General features: G+C 29.5%; 1 protein-coding gene and 2 non-coding genes across 4 annotated transcripts in view; 1 reads left to right on the forward strand and 2 right to left on the reverse strand.

Annotated features, from left to right (window-relative positions):
• Positions 1–4,079: 4,079 nt before the first annotated feature.
• On the forward strand, positions 4,080–4,198 carry LOC122847960. Its single transcript, XR_006373417.1, has one exon. It is a non-coding gene; the product is annotated as a 5S ribosomal RNA (ribosomal RNA).
• A 599-nt stretch (positions 4,199–4,797) lies between these two features.
• LOC122847980 lies at positions 4,798–4,916 on the reverse strand. The gene has a single exon (XR_006373434.1). It is a non-coding gene; the product is annotated as a 5S ribosomal RNA (ribosomal RNA).
• A 958-nt stretch (positions 4,917–5,874) lies between these two features.
• Positions 5,875–14,753, reverse strand: part of LOC122848033 — a 46,081-nt gene continuing 37,202 nt past the window's right edge. Inside the window, exons 7-9 of one of the 2 annotated variants that reach the window (XM_044145811.1) lie at positions 11,105–13,285; positions 9,696–9,794; positions 5,875–9,549 (exon numbers count right to left, since the gene is read on the reverse strand). In XM_044145811.1, coding sequence (XP_044001746.1) covers positions 8,048–9,549; positions 9,696–9,794; positions 11,105–13,285 — 3,782 coding nt within the window. In that variant the 3' untranslated portion in view covers positions 5,875–8,047. The remainder of the gene's footprint in view (positions 9,550–9,695; positions 9,795–11,104; positions 13,286–14,753) is intronic. The other variant, XM_044145817.1, reaches the window with a different exon arrangement.

Raw genomic sequence — 14,753 nt, forward strand, 5'->3', positions numbered from 1 at the left:
TGGTAGGTCGATATATTCCAAATTAACTAGTTTATTAAATAGAGGAAACTCTTCAGGTAAATTATATAGTTCAATATTTAGATGAACAAGTGTAGTTTTGTCTGCTATTTCTTGAAAAATTATGTTGTCTAATGAAAAGCCATGTACGGTCAATTTTTGAAGATTTTTAAATTTTTTAAGAGTCTGAAAATAATAAACATTTATTTTATTAATAGAATTGTTTGTCACAAGTGATAAGCAACTATAGTTGGTATTCAATAAAAACTTACCAAAAAAACTGTTCTTTTTCGGCGATCCAAAGATTTTAAAAAAAGATGAATTTCATTAATTTCTTTTGGAAGACTATTTATTATTCCAAATAGATCAAATTTCAAATCATTGTCAGAAACCTTTTTCACTATTATTTTAATGCATTTCAGTTTATCCAACAGTGTAAATGCTTGAACAAAGTGAACAGCATTTTTGGTTAATGAATTGCTATCAAATACACATTCAAAACTTGTTAAATTTTTACAGTGATCACCAACAAATGGCAAAATACTTAAATTGCAAACATCTGAGAGAAACAATTCTTTTAAATACATACCACATCTCAATAATATTTTCTCGAGGTATGATTGTGTCAGCAAACGGTTATCATAAGAACGTCCAATTGATGGTTCACATTTGTATTTTTTGATGTCATACCAAGCTAGTTGACATGCTTCTTTCCATTTGGTACAAACTAGAATCAAACGTATCAAATTAAAAATTTAATATATATACATTAATATTTCATTAACAACAAAGAAACTTTATTTCGATAATAATAAATACCTTTTTCCATGTCTATTCTTTCTGGTATTGACAGCAGCATAAAGATTTTTGCTAATGAGTCGCAATCCAGTAAATTGCTGACAATTTTTTTTTTATCCTTGTCACCATTATCAGACGTTTGTCGGTCTTTCTCAACACATATTTTTTTTTCACTCATTTTAAGTAGATACTCTCAAAATATATATTAAAATCAAAAAATAATGATGAACTTGAATCTGTTACAACCAGAATAAAATAAACAAAAATAACCAAAAAAAATAGATTAATTAATTTTTGTTAAACACAATTCAAAGATTAAAAACACGTGGGTAAAAGTTTTTTCGTTTTTTCTGAAATGATCTTTTTGTCAACAAAACTTTTAGCTGAAAACGACTCTTCGCAGCTTTCTAAAAATTCAAAATTGAATTTATAAATGTCGATAATTAAAAAATCTACTTGCTAACAAAATGATAGCCGGTAATTTTTCAGCTATATTGCGTGAATGTAGCGGTGTCTTCTCACTCTTCTGTTATAGGTTATAGAACTGCTTCTTGCTGCTTCTTGCTCCAGTGTTGCGGGAGTTATTGCAGGTCCAACAGTCCGATTCACAGGGTATTACAATTTAGGGCTTTTTTCCTCCACTGGCGGCGCTTGTGAAGCTTTTGTAATTTGTATGTGAAATCCAAAATTGGGCTTATTTTATCCGGACGAATTATACGCCGTATGATATGGCTCTTTTTTTTGGCGTCGTATTATACGTTTTATCCGCAGACCGATAAAAAAGAAATTGGTAAAAATGTAAAAATAAAATATGTAATTTATTTATGAAATCCTATATATAAAAAAGAACAAGGTACTAATAGCTAACTTCATGTGACACCGCTTTATTCGTGATTCTATTGGCTGACGCTGTCGACACATTTATTTTCATTCGCTCACATACACATACACGTTATACGTTCGATACATTCAATAAATCGATATATTTAAAATAGTGGCTAAGTTAATTTAATATGCAATTCAATGATTATAAATACTATTGAGTAAACTGTAAAGAAAATAATAGACAAATATCTTGCCTCATTGTCACAGAGGCAATAATGTCAAAAATATTTAATTTATTTATGAAATATTCTCAATAAAAGTGCCATTGGAGCATATTATTAAAACATTAACCAGATGCAACAATTAAATCAATGTCAAGTGTCATTGTTATTGTGTTGTTGTATTAAGAAGCTAAGATAATGTCAACAGCAGCATATTACACATGCCACACACAACCAGATAGGTTATAATTTGTCGAAAAACATTAAATGTAATGTAATGACATAGTAATATCTATAAGTTAAGAATAGATTGCAATATCTTAATTAATTAATATTAATTAAACTATTAACTCCCAAAGAAAATTAACTTCACTCCAATATTCTACAAAAAAACTCCAATAGAATAAATATAGGTAACAACTTATTCTAATTCCATCAAACTTAGGCTAATTAGATGGGATCATATTTACACACATACATTGAGTAAAATCGAGCCAAAATAATGGTCAAATTGCATTGACTAATTCGATAATCGCATTGAATAACACCATCAGCACCGATAATACAATTTGGAACAAAAAAAGCTTGGCATTCACATAATAGTTTTTTTTAAAAAACGATTAATAGAAAGTCAAGGGTTGAGTGCCCGAAGAGCGCGATCTACACGTCATTTTCTGATTTTCCTTTAACATCACATGTTAATCAACATTACAATAATTGAAATTATCTATTGAAATAGAACTTTATAGATATTAATGATTTAAGTGAAAGATAACAAAACTGTCACTCATTAAGAATTGATATTAATGAAATTGATATAAAATATTTGCACTGAATACCGGAATATCCATTATATTTCTTTTTGTTTATTTATTTTTATATATATGTACAGATAAATGAAAAAGGCCATTGATACAATAACGGACTGAAAGTATATACATACATATCTAATTATTATATTAAAAAACATACGACAAAACGTAACTATATGTATTCCCAAACATAAGACATCGACATTCAGGTTAAATAAAAGCGACCACGGGCTCGTAAAAAAAAAATGTCCCAGGAAAAGCAGTAGCTAAGGAAAAGATGTAGTTAAGAAATTAATGTAGCTTGAAACATAGTCTTTCTGGCCACATTAATTCCTTAGCTATAGTATACATTTTTCTCTTAGCTACTGTTTGTCCTTGAGATTTTTATTTATTTGATAAAGAAAATACATGTTATTTTATTTTTGAAAAATAAAAATGTCCAAAAAAAAGCAGTAGCTAAGAAATTAATGTTGCTTACCACATGAATTTCTTAGCTACTGCTTGTTCTTGGTATTTCCATTCATTTAATAAATAAATTACATATATTTTATTAAATAAATCAAATAAATACATTTTCATTGTTTAAATTTTTTTTTTGTGTTTATTTTTTTAAAATTTATTTTTTAGCGTGCGTGGTTGAATGCGCAGTCAACAAAAAGGGGGTGCTTTCGTTCAGTGGTTTATTTTTTTTCACTTCGATGCGCATGATCATACACAAGCGCATATTATGCAAACGTGAAGAGAGAACAGTAGCGTCGCATGTCATTCTTAAAAAATAAGAAATCAAAACAATTAAAACGTAACTAATCCAGCCCTTAGTGTACTACGCTGTTGCAAACTAGCTTCCTGAATTGAAAGAAAAAAAAAACCACTGAAAAAAAAGATCCGAAAAAATGAGAGTATCTGAACGGACCCCAAGTGCTTTCTTCCGATAGTTTATTTTTTTTTCAATTTATTTCTGAGCATGCGTAGTTGAATGTGCAGTCATCAAAAAGTTAGTTTGCAAATAATTCTTCAAACATATGATTTAAAACATAGCTGATCCAGCCCCTCATCTACTACGCTATTGCAAACTGACTTTCAGCTGACTGCGCATTAAACTACGCATGCGCAAAAATAAATAGGAAGAAAAATAAACACCCAAAAGAAAGTACCTAGTCAATTTGCAACAGCGTAGTACATGAGGGGCTGGATTAGTTATGTTTTTAATTCCTACTTTTTTTGAATCACGTTTTGTCGCCGTTGTCTTCTCCTCAAGTTTGCATGACATGCGCAATAAAGTGAAAAAAAACGCCCGAAAGAAAGCACCTAGCACCTAATTCTCTATATAAACTGTATATATAAGATGCTATGCAATTATAGATAAAATTTGATGTCTACTTAAATGAAATCAAGCCTTTTAGCCATGTCTTATTATCTATCTACCGCCAACGACCACATCGGCCTGAATGCACCGGTTCTCGTCCGATCACCGAAGTTAAGCAGGGCTGAGCGTGGTTAGTACTTGGATGGGTGACCGCTTGGGAACACCACGTGCCGTTGGCATTCTTTTTGCAATTTTGAAAATATCATATGAAATGATTCGATGTTTAGGTGTGTGACATACGACATACACGATCAATCGGATATAAACAAACTTTTTTGCCGTACAGACGAACTACCCTATAAGCTTCGAATAACAAAAATAATGAAATTTCTATTCCGAGAAACACTTCAACCCTTTTTTGCAAGTTGTGACCAGCCTTTTTGGAAAGAAACATGAATTCGATATTATTCAATCAGTTTATTATTTATTTGTTTTTTTTTTATCAATATTTTCTTTAATGACAAAAATGTCAGTACAGAGTGGGATATTGCATTGGAATATTTTAGAGACATGACTAGAGTGAGACCTGGTACAAATGATTGAGACTGACACTCGACGAGCTTGTTAACAACGTCCGCGAGATTCATCTTTCTCTATATCTTCATGCAAATTGCCACAATTTATAATAAATAAAACAATAAAAAATAATAAAATTAGTCAATCAATGTATAATATAGAGTAGGTGATGTAAAAATCTATAAAAGATCCAGAAAAACATGTGTGTGAATCCTTCGGAGTTATTCAGCTGTAAATAATGTCAAAAAAATTTCAAAAAAAATGCCAACGGCACGTGGTGTTCCCAAGCGGTCACCCATCCAAGTACTAACCACGCTCAGCCCTGCTTAACTTCGGTGATCGGACGAGAACCGGTGCATTCAGGCCGATATGGTCGTTGGCGATAGCTTCATAAGAAGACATGGCTAAGAGACATTAAAACATAGTCTGTTATTAAATAAAATGTCACAATAATATCTAGTAGAACAAAATATAAACTGTCATCAATTCATGAATAAAATTTGATTTTAAAATCCTCATAGTATACTACTTATAATAAGTCTCAAAAAGTCAAATTGTAAATGATTGTGAGCTCAAATTTCAACGAACAAATATAATTGTGGAGCAAATAAAAAAAAAATAAAATATGAAAACTCTTTCTCAAGGTTTTTAAAGCTTTGACGAATATCCTTTTTTTTTTAAATGACTGATTTATAGTACTTAGAAGTTTTCTACACTTTATACAAAATTATTTTCTTTACGGTAATAATTATTAGCTTTTTTTGAAAATAATATTACGTGTTTTTATAATGACAGCCGAGAATCGTATTTACCAATATGATATATTGGAATGCAAAAAATAAAAAAATACACTTACCCTTTTGTCCTAAAAAATTCGTAATAAATTTTTATAAACCTTTCAGATTAATGGACGATAAAAAGCTTCAACTTTTGTGTGAATATTGTTGCTATAAATATTGAAATTTATTTTTCATTTAGTTTTTACTTTTCGAAAGCAAATCACAGCTACATAGAAAGTGTATTATTCAATATGTAATTTTTATATATATGATAATATTTATATAATGATAATAATAATAATAATAATGACAATAATAATATATAATAAAAAATCAAAATAATAATAGACATTGATAATTAATTATAATATAATAGATAAAATTATGTGTAATTTTTTTTTTTTTTTTCTTTTTTGCTTTATCAATGCATTAAATTTCGATATTGTCTTCCCTATTTTTTTTCAGTTTTGTCTCCTTGTATGCTATACTCTTTTTACTCTTCAACATCTCAGCTAATTTTATCTTAATTTTAAAATTGATTCACCCTATAATCAAGTTACAGATTTTGTTTTTTATTGTTTTTTTTTTTTTTTAAGGGGTAAAAATTTTTTATCAATTATTAAAATTATATTCTCTTATTAACTTTTCATTATTACATTACATTAACAACCCAAATGAAATTCTTTTTTTTATTATTCAATGCTTTTTTAGCAATTGTTAGTTAACTTAAACTTTTTCTGTACGCCTAAATTTTTTAAATAAATATATTATAACACTATATGTTTTTATTATTTTTTTTTTTTTTTCATCACAACTCTTAAATTTTACATTTCTTTTATTGTTTTTTATTTTTTTTATTATTATTTATTATTTATTTATATTTATTATTAAACATTTTTCATATTATTTATGTCTTATTTAGCACACAAAATTTTTTTTACAAATATTTTATCTTATTAAAATTCTAGTATATTTCATAATCTTTTTAAGAATAATTGAGTTTACATGCGGTATGGCACTCATGTGGCTTATTAAGCCTTAGCCACCTGGCAATCACCGTTGTACTTGTGTATGCGACAACTCTTTATTTAGAAAAAAAATAAAATAGTAGTAATCACGACAGTAATAAAATAATTGACAAAAATCTAGATAATTTTCTGCACAAAAGTCATATACGAAACAAACATATTATCTATTGATTTTGTTTATCTTTTTGTAAATTTGTTTTTTTTCTTCTGTTCTTTTTACACTGCCACTAGCCGACATTAATAATTTTTGGTTTTATTATAAACCAAAAAACATTGGAAATATATATGTAATATATATGCAAAAAATGTTGTACTCTATGTTGGCTAAAATTTATTGAAATTCATTTTGTGGAATAACATCAATTTACTCGTTCAACAGCTTTATTTGCACTGCATAAGCTAAAACACAATTAGGCTTTCACAGAAGAAATTCATTTGTCATGATAAATAATTTAGAATTACTGTTAAAAAAAAAACGACTTTTTTTCATGATGAAAATCAAGAATCTATATAATTCTATAAAGTTTATGAATAATCTAATTATTTTTCTTCTAAGGCACTAATGTTAAGTCCACTTTAAATGAAATTATTTTCAGTTTTTAATACATTTTATTTTTTCACGGTTTTATAAGTAATTGTATTTTTTAAATATTTATTTTTTTCTGTTAATTTTTGAGTTATTATTGACTCAGTTCGTAAAACTATGCTCAGTCATTTTAACTCTTGCTCTATTTATTTTAATTTAGAGAAAAATGTAAAAAAAAAAAAATGTAGAACTTAAAAAGCACCTACCAACAGTTTTCATTGACAGTATATATAATCAGTTCTCTATGTTAATATTATTATTCAAGTTCTATCTATTTCAATGCTGACAAGTGTAAAGTCAAACATCCAACATTAATCATGATTATTATTTTTTATTTTTTTTAAACACAAAGGTTTGCCGAAAAACTAAATGAACGACATAGTTTATATTGGCTATATTTGGACATCCATTAGTTTGAGCATTTAACCTGCGTAAATTAAACTGAATTACAATATCAAAATCTAGTATTTTTAATCTTTCATTCAGTTTTGTTGATACATATTTACATATACATTATATGATTACTAAATTTTATATATATATATTTAATTTTTACGGTTTTAAACAATTGCAATAATTCATTTGATTTTGGTCTTTTAATGTATTAAATATACTTGACAGTATATTATTTTTTATAGTGCAAGGACTAGTCATAATGAAATGCCAATAAGTGAATATTATTATTTTTTTTTTTCGAGTACTCAATCGCTTATATATTTATCAGCTAGATAGCATTACTGCATAAGAATCATCATTTATCATATTTTAGACTTATTTCTCACATACATTATGATTTTCAGCCGACAGTCTTTTGCATTTGTGTTTTTAAATACTATACAATTCTACTCTTCGTCATTTGCTATCTCCTCTCTCTCTTACTCTCAAGAATCATGACAAAAGGATATTCGAAATTCTAGAAGTATTTATGACTTCGACTATTCACATTTAAAATAATTTTCTTTTCATACTAATTGTTTGTCTTTATGTTGATGGCGTTATAAGCTATATGAGCATGAATAATTTTAACTATTAAATTGTATAATAATTTTATTTAATAAATAAAAATACTATTTTTAATTTTGTCAAAATTTTAAAATAATAACAACAAAAACGATTTATTTAACCATCCATATGACGATACTTGTGAGCAGACATTTGAGCTAATCCAAGCACAGCATATTGACATTGAAGACAGTGATAATGTGTTTGTTTGCCTGAATGTTGACATTGTACAGCACCACATGGTTGACTTGGTGTAAATTTTTGAAAACCTGCTGCAGCAATACTGTCAAGTTTAGCATGTTGTCGTCTATGAGCAACAACTTTATTTGTATCAGTGCAAACAAAATCACATTTGAGACAATGAAAATGAGATGCTTTATTTTGCATTGAACCTAGAGATGACGTGTAAGCACATTGTCCACGTCCACATGGTACATTAGCACGATATTGCTGAAAATCACCACCCATAAGAGTATCAAGCCTTTCATGACGAGCTGTATGCTGAACAAAACGTGTTTTATCACAAAATGAATAGCCACAATCTTGTCGCATACAATGAAAATGAGTTTGATGCTCTCTGTAACCACAAAGTGGATAACGACAATCTTCATTGAAACGAAATCTTACATAGCCTTCAGGAACTGGTTCATCTTTTAGCATTCGCATTGAATGATGAAGTCTTTGTTTTTTAGCTTCTGGAGAATTGCAATCAGGTGGTGATAAAGATCGTTTATTGAGATTTAAATTAGCAGCAAGTGAAGCTAATGGATTTTCATCTCTACCAGGTGGTAAATAATTTGCTGATGAAAGACCAGGTGCAAACATTAAACCTGGACCACCACCATACATTCCAGCATGCTGCAAAAAAGGTGGAAGTGCTTGATTCATTAGTGCTATTTGTTGATTCATTGCAGCCATTACTGCTGGATTTGGAAAATGAAAACCATGACTCAAATCTAATTCAAAACTTGGTGGTACAGATTGAGAAACACTTGATGGAGTTTGAGAATGAATTAACTGAATATTTTCATTTGTATCTGAGTTTCGATGATTATTTTCTTCTCGATTTTGGTCGGATGGTTCTTTTTTTACATTATTTGTGCCATGCAAGTCAAATGAAGGACTCACAAGCTTCATATTTTTAACAGATTGTTGTTGTTGTTGTTGTTGCTGCTTTTGCTGTTGTTGCTGCTGTTGTTGTTGTTGTTGGTGTTGGTGATGCTGTAAATGTTGATGCTGTTGTTGTTGCTGTTGATTTATTTGACCTAAAGTTTGGTGCATCTGTTGCTGCATATTTTGGAAGCTCTGAATGTTTTGTGCCAACTGAGCATTTTGATTGATATAGTCGTGTTTTTGCTGAGGAAATTGGCCAATATAATCATGCTGCAATTGATTAGAAGCTTGGCTAGTTGCTTCGTGTTGTTGAGTTAGTATAACACCTGTTGAATGTTTTGCAACATGTGTGACAAGACGATCTACCTCAGAAAATGCCTGATTACAAGCATTACAATGATAATGATTTTTTCGTTTAAGTTTACAAAACGGACGGCTGCAACTTTGTTCAGGACCATAAAGAATATGTGATGATGTTGAACTTGTTGATGGAATAACTGCAGTATCTGTAATGAATGAATATATTCTTAATATTGATGATAATTTATAATTTTAAGGGTTAAAAATTGCATAATTTGAAATTCAATTCTAAATTTTTATTCAATTTTTTTTTTCGAAACAGGAAGAATTTAAACTGGTCGGTGGCACGAACCTTGGTGCACGGAAGCTCGCATGGATAGCATGGCGCCCGGAAGTGCCGGTTCGTTCGGTGGTCCACTGACCGGATAATAGGTGCCTGCTGCCCTCACCACTAGCAACAATCAACCAAACAACCAACACTTCAAATATAACCCACTATAAACTCAACCACCATTTCATTTCAAAATGCTTATTATTTTCGTTTTTTTCCACAAAATATAATGAAAAAAAAAAAACGAAAATATTAAAAAAATATAATAATTTATTTTCTATAATTAAAATCAATATCAATATCAATACAATAAACTATACTATGTCTACTACTAGCAAAAAAAAAAAAATATGTAAAATGTAAAAACAGCAATATAGTTTTGATAATAATATTTGTATATAAGTTATTGAGTGCGAGTGCGTGCAAGTGTCATGCAGTCAAGTGTTTTAGAGTTTTTTTTTTTGTGACGCATGCACGAATAAACAAACTTAAATTAAAAGCAGAGCGGTGGAAATATTAATTTTCCAAATTAAAGTGTTAATGAACTGTTGGTACATACAATTAATGTGAACACAAGATTGATCAAGATAAAGTTTCACTCATATTTTTTATTATACGCGTCAATTTATTTATAATAATTAATAAAAAAGTATGTACCAATATTTCATTGAAACACTTTTTGCTAATTAATCCACTCTGCCTGTTTGAATTGTCTATTATTGTGTGTTGGAAGTTCGATCCTTATGCATTCGTGATAAAAAAGTATATTGTGTAACAAGTTTTTCATGAATAAATGATTCCTAAACAAGTGTATACAACAAGCAGAAAAAATAATAAGTCATTAGTAAATGATATTTATTTAATACAAGTACGGGAGCTCAAATTAATGTATATTGAATATTAGAAGTACGATGTCACACGTGTTTTTCAAGCGGCTTTTGATGAGCTTGTAATCGTAAATTACGTGAACGCAACTCAGTTGAATAAATTTAAAAAAAATCTTTTGTTATCTAGCACGTGTAATTTAAAATTGAGTAGCTATAATTTAATTGAAAAATGTCAAAAGTTGCATTCACGAAATTTGAAAATGAAGATAAATATAAAATGAACCACTGTCCCATGATTCTTCGATGGTTGCATCGTACTGCTAAGAAATATATTTGGTGCTTATTGAAAAGCAAGTTTCTCAAGCAAAATTAAAGTAAATTATAAAATAAATAACATCGAAGAAAAAGAAATTCATTATCTCTTGTTAAACCCGAGAAAGTTCTTGATAAGAAATCATCCACCGCTTCATTGTTGCACAATATACTCTTTCAGCACCTGAGTTTAAAAAATTTTATCTACCACAAAAACGAAAATTCTATATGTATATATATGAATAAAATTAGGATGCATTAGCTTCGTGCTCACCTAGCAGATCAACTCACCCATCGTTTTATTAACATCAGGACTAACCAACTCTTCTTTGACGTTGATAAGAGATTGACTATCATCTCGATTATTATCAGGTTTTTCAATGAGTTCAGCTGGATTTTTAACCTGTATTCTGGGCTTTGATTCCTGTTTAACTTGATCCTCACGTTTAATAACAGCTGTTGAGTCGGTCTCACTTGAATTGAAATGTTGTTTTTCATGAAGTACAATTGTTGAATAACGAACAAATGAGTAACCACAGTTGGGCCGTGTACAATGGTAATGGCGATGAACACGATTGCTGTGACATCCAGGTAATCGACAATCCACCATCTTATCGAAAAAAGCAAAACCAGGCGGGATGTCCACGTTATCATGAAAGTCCTTGCTGTGCATCAACAGTTGATCGGCTCTATCTGTGGAGAAGTGACAGCGTGGTTGGGAACAGTGATGATGTCGCGTTGGCCTAACGATGCAAGCCGGATCAGGACAGGTATCAGGGTTATAAGTGGAAAAACCATCAGGTTCGTCAGTACTGTTTGTTGGTGAAAGACTTCTATCTCGCTCATCGGACATTGGATGGGGTGGAGTTAAGCTAGGAGTTGGTTTAGGCAGCTTAAAGCTTGTAAATATTGCCTGAGGTGAGTCTTGTGTATGATTTGTTGAATGATCACTTGACCAAATTTCAATGACTCTATTTTTTGGTGGTCTACCACGTTTTCGCCTAAACATTGCATCAATATTTGTCAAGTGTGTTAATGTTACGTCAGACGATAATACTTGAGTTGTAGAATTTAAATTTAGCTGCCTACTGTATTCATGAATTTTATAATGTTGTAATCTTCGAAATGGTTTATCAGTTGCTAAAATAACTTCTTTACAATTTTCCCAATTACAATGATAATGTTTTTCTTTATCAAAATAAGGACAAGAATCTTCACAGGTACTTTCTTCAAAATATGCATCAGTAACTCTTTCTTGTGCTTCATGTTCAGCTAAATGTTCACGTACTTCACGTGGATCTCTTAACGCTGCACCACATCCATCAAGTGTACAATGATGATGCTCTTGTCCATGATTACAAGGACAGTCTGCTGATGCTGTTGATAAGTATACTAATTCCGCAGAAGTTAATTGCTGTGGTGATTGTGGTGATTCTTGATCATTTGCCATGGTAGTTGAGCTACCACTTGCTAATGGTTCACTTGTTGTTGAGGCAGTCAAATCCATTGCTAAATCACTAGCACTTTGAAATGAATCTTCAAGTGAATAGAATGAAGGAGATCCTGCTTCTTCATTAAAACTATCACCATTCATGCTTAATGATAAACTTTGACTGCCCATTTCTTCTGGACTCCATCCAGGTGGTCTAACACCACCAACTTGTTTATATTTTCTGTAAGCCATTTCTGAATCATGTCTTTCATGCTTACGTTTATGTGAAAATAATTGTCCAGATGAGTGAAGTACATAGCTACAATGAGGTCGTATACAATGTATATGATTACAAACACGTGAAAAACGACACTGATCAAATGGACACACTTCATTTTTCATAAATTTTTTAAAACCATCACGTGATAATTGTTCATCTTTAATATGATATGATTTGTGTTTATCCATGTCAGCTTTATTTTTAAATGTATATCTACAATTCATTCTTCGACAATGAAAATGAGTTGTTCGTTGATCAGCAAATGGACAATGGGCTGTTGCACAACTTTCTGTTGCTCTAAATCTTTGGAAACCTTCTTGAATAATTGCTGAATCTTTTCTATGATAATTAGCATGCATTTGTACATCTGATGTTGATATGTAAGTTTTATCACAATTGTCATGAATACAATGATAATGAGTTTGTTTTTTATTGTGTGGACATATACGCATTGGATGACGTTCAGCACAATCATCAGTTGGTGAATATCTCATAAAACCATGTTGTAACGATTCATCACGTTTTTTATGCCATTTAAAATGTCTAATCATTTCTTCTTTTTTTACAAATACACGTCCACTACAATCTAAACAATGAAAATGTTCTCTACAGCCCATTTCTTTACAATTAAGACTCCCACATTCTTGACTCGATGAAAATCGCCTGACGTATCTCGAATAATCAATAGTAGATTGTGATATTGTTGTTTTTCCACCAACTAAATTTTCTGCTCCTGGTGACATGGATTGTCTTAGTAAAACTGCAACAAAGAAGAAAAAAAAAAACAATAAGTTTCAAGAAGTACAATACATTAAATATTTAAATTGATTTATTTGGTAGAAAAAGTTTTATGTTTGCTTGATCAACTGTCGACAGTGCTCTAATATTTATTGTGGTTAAGTAAGCTTTCTACTTGTTGAAAGATGGTTGTATAAATTCCTATTTATCGACAGTAGCTAACTGCCTCTACAGTGCAACGTTTTGAATTTGATTAGCATCATATGTTAATCAAAATTGGTAGAAGTGAATTATAAATATTATTATTATTAATAGAAGCATTGTCTTTGTGAAATGTGTATTCAACATTACGGTTTAACGCAAAGTCAAACTGTAATAATATTTATTGATAATAATTATTGTAATAATATGATCAAATGATCAAATTTGATCCGAAATTGCCATAAAATATCAGTGGTGGCGCAACATATATTAAACATAGGTTTGCTATATAAATATTATAATTTTAGTATTAGAAAAAATTATCTCTTCATTATCAAGTAGAAGGGAGATCTTTGAACGATCACGGCAAACATGTAATGTACTTGGATACAGCAATATAATTTTTAGTGTCTATTTTTTATTGATGACCAAAAATAGAAATCTTTCTTCGTGTTAAACCATGTGAACGTAAATTAATTATTACGAGGTCAATATTCAAATGAAAAAGTATTTTCTCGTATTAATTTTTTTTAATTATTGTAGTTTTTTAAAAACATTATCTAGATTTTTTATAAATCTATAATAATTAAAGATTAAAAATATAGTAAAATTATATATAAATATTAAGATAATTTGTCAAAAATTTCTAAGATATTTCTAATTGAAAAAAATAGCCAGAACTAAGAATATTGAATAATTTTTAATCGAGCTTTTATCATTTGAATCCTTGACAGAAAAAAAAAGCTTTTAAACTTTTTTTAAAATAATTTATTTAAATTTTTTTTGAAAATAAATATTATTTTGTCTGTTATCAATTGATAAGAAACATAAATAAAAATTTTACACATAAAAATTCCACGTTGCAGTACTTTGTTCCCTTTTTTTCTATATAAAATTTTTCACCCCTTTTTTTTTATTCTATACCCACACTTCTTATAGATTTTATTTTTAAAGTTTTGATTGGGCGATGACGCGTTAGTTTTAAAAAAAAAAAAAAATTGGTTTATGAAAGTGCACCCCATATGTAACATTGGCCTCAGAAAGAATACAACCCCCAACTATTTTAAAAAATAAACAGAATCGAACCCTTTTGCTAATTCAACTAAAAAACGAGGGGACCAAATGTAAAAGGACCGTATACGTATAAAGTGTGGAACATTGAGAAAGGGTAAAGAGATTTTCTCTAGCTCTCTTTAGTTTTTCGTTTCATTTTATTGTTCGTATAATTTTTATTATTACTAGATCTATTGAAACTTTTGAGTTTTAAGTTCCCCGAATTTTTTTTTAAA

Source organism: Aphidius gifuensis, linkage group LG1 (genome assembly GCF_014905175.1).
Source record: "Aphidius gifuensis isolate YNYX2018 linkage group LG1, ASM1490517v1, whole genome shotgun sequence".
Taxonomy (NCBI): domain Eukaryota; kingdom Metazoa; phylum Arthropoda; class Insecta; order Hymenoptera; family Braconidae; genus Aphidius; species Aphidius gifuensis.